The following is a 2,500-nucleotide window of genomic DNA, read 5'->3' as shown; positions in this document are numbered from 1 at the left end:
CAAACTTACTGTCTATAAACGCTCTTGAAGCAAGTTGTGTCAATTTACAAGTGGTTTGACCAAACATCATCAAAACTAAGTCAGTTCCAAAGTGGTTCAGGTTGAGTAAGGGCACTTTATCCCCCGCATTGCCCCAAGATGCATGTTCCAGAAGCTCTGCTAAAATTTCCTTTTTGGAAAAATAGCCTTTATCTACTAGCAGTGCCACTTCTTGACAAATCCCAACCACACTGTTTCGACCAATGGAAGACCAAGGAATAAATGCCGCCAGCAAGGGTGATACATATCTGTAAGTATTTCAAAAATAAAATACAGTGTATCGTACTCACGAAAAGCATAAATCCACTTAGTTAAACTACCACTGAACAACTAATTGAAGGCTACAAATAGCCTCTTGTCGTCTTTATTCCCAGTTCACCCAGAAAAAAATTCTTCACGCTTACAACTTGTCCCTGTTTTGTATTGTGTGATAAGGAAAGAACGAAAAAAGATTCACTCTCTTACTACTGATAATGAATTATTTTGCTTTTACAAGTGGTGTTTACAGCAAGTGGCTGTTAATGAAAAAAACAATAATAATAAGGATGATTGCTTGTTCGCACGATCTTTCTACTGTACTGTGTTTGCCTTCCAAAAACACCATTTTTTGCATTGTGCCAACCACCATAAGCTACTGTAACAGTTCAGGGTAAATTGAGGAACTGTGGATGGTTAGTGATAACGCTACGGTGAACACTGTACTGAATAACTTATCATACGTGAAGAAATGCCAGCAATTATTTCCAACTGCAAAACAACTATGCTTTGCAGTCGCAAACGTACGATCTGCAAGAAATAAGACTGATCTTATTATTGATCATGTGATGGGTAACAAAATTGACCTTTGTGTGCTTACTGAGACATGGCTTAAAGATGAAGATTCTGTTAGTATTTCTTCACTATCACCACCAGGATATTTGTTTCATAATTGTCCTCGACCTTCGCAGCGCATTGGAGGCGGTATTGGATTAATGCACAGAGATAATCTTCAGACTTCTCGAACTGACTCTGGAGAAAAACGATCCTTTGAATATTGTGAATGGAACATTATGAACTTAAGTAGACCACTGAAACTCATTGGCATCTACCGACCACCTTACTCTGAGGCACACCCAGTGTCTGCTAATGTCTTCTTTGAGGAATTTTCTGTCTATCTGGAAAATATTGTTATGTGTTCTGAAGTTTTGCTTATCTCTGGTGATTTCAATTTTCATCTCGACAGCCATACTGACTCTGACGCTGATAAATTCTCGGATTTACTGGAAACTTTTGGTCTCATACAACATGTTACTACACCTACGCATTCATCTGGTCATATCTTAGACCTTGTTGTGACTCGATCATGTTATGATTTGCTCCTACAAACTCCACGTACAACGTTCTTCATCTCTGATCATTGCTTTATTGAAACTGCTATGGCTTTTCCTCGCCCTGAACTTTCTATAAAAGAAATCTGTTTTCGTCAATACAAGAAGATCGATATTGAGACTTTCAAGAACAACATCCTTGACTCTAAGTTACACCACAATCCTCCAACTGACCTGTTAAATCTGGTCAAGACCTACGACAAGGTACTTGCTGATATTCTAGAAAGAAATGCTCCTCTATTGCATAAAACGGTAACTGTAAGGCCTATGGTCCCGTGGTTTAACCCTGAGCTTAAAGCCTTGAAAGCAAAGCGAAGAAAGTTAGAGAAGAAAATGTTGCGAAGCCAACGGAAATCTGACAAAGATGCCTATCGTGAAATTTGCAACAAGTACACAAAGCTACTGCACGACTGTAAACATCTTTACTACACTGAACAAATCAATCAATGTGCTGGGGATTCCCGTAAACTGTTTCAGGTTGTCACCTCGTTGTGCAATAAGAAGCAAGAATGTCCACTGCCACCTCATAATGACAGTGAAACTCTCGCCAATGATTTTGGTGATTTTTTTTGCCGCAAAATTGATCTGCTAAGAGAGGAAATTGACAGCATTCATGTGGTTCCACCACAAATTAATTGTTATCCACCAGAAATTCAACTTCACTCATTTTCTACATCAGACAAATCAGAAAATTTCTTTCAACAGACACTACTAAAATACTAGTCCACGCCTTTGTAACATCGCACCTGGACTATTGTAACTCGCTACTGTTTGGCCTACCTGCATATCAACAAGAACGTCTTCAAAAGGTGCTTAATGCAGCTGCACGAGTCATATGCTTTATTCCCAAGTACGACCACATTACACCATCGCTTATAAAACTACACTGGCTTCCAGTGAAGCAGAGAATTGAGTTCAAAATTGCTCTATTAGTGTTTAAAGCAGTAAATGGCTTGTCTCCTGTGTACCTAACTAATTTACTTCAGATTCAGCCAACACGGAGATATAAACTTAGATCTGATGATAAAGAACTACTGTTCATACCAAGATCTAAATCAAAATCAGGAGACCGTGCTTTTGCTATAGCCGGACCA

General features: G+C 38.9%; 1 protein-coding gene across 1 annotated transcript in view; it reads right to left on the bottom strand.

Moving 5' to 3' along the window:
* The window catches only part of LOC137995097 (uncharacterized), a 9,182-nt gene that overhangs the window by 2,664 nt on the left and 4,018 nt on the right, over positions 1-2,500 (bottom strand). Inside the window, exon 5 of the mRNA XM_068840681.1 lies at positions 1-287. This exon is cut by the window's left edge and continues 2,664 nt beyond it. Within this exon, the coding sequence (XP_068696782.1) occupies positions 1-287 (287 nt within the window). The remainder of the gene's footprint in view (positions 288-2,500) is intronic.

The sequence above is a fragment of the Montipora foliosa genome, chromosome 3 (assembly GCF_036669935.1).
Source record: "Montipora foliosa isolate CH-2021 chromosome 3, ASM3666993v2, whole genome shotgun sequence".
NCBI classification, from domain to species: Eukaryota; Metazoa; Cnidaria; class Anthozoa; order Scleractinia; family Acroporidae; genus Montipora; species Montipora foliosa.
This window is presented reverse-complemented; position numbering and strand designations above follow the sequence as displayed.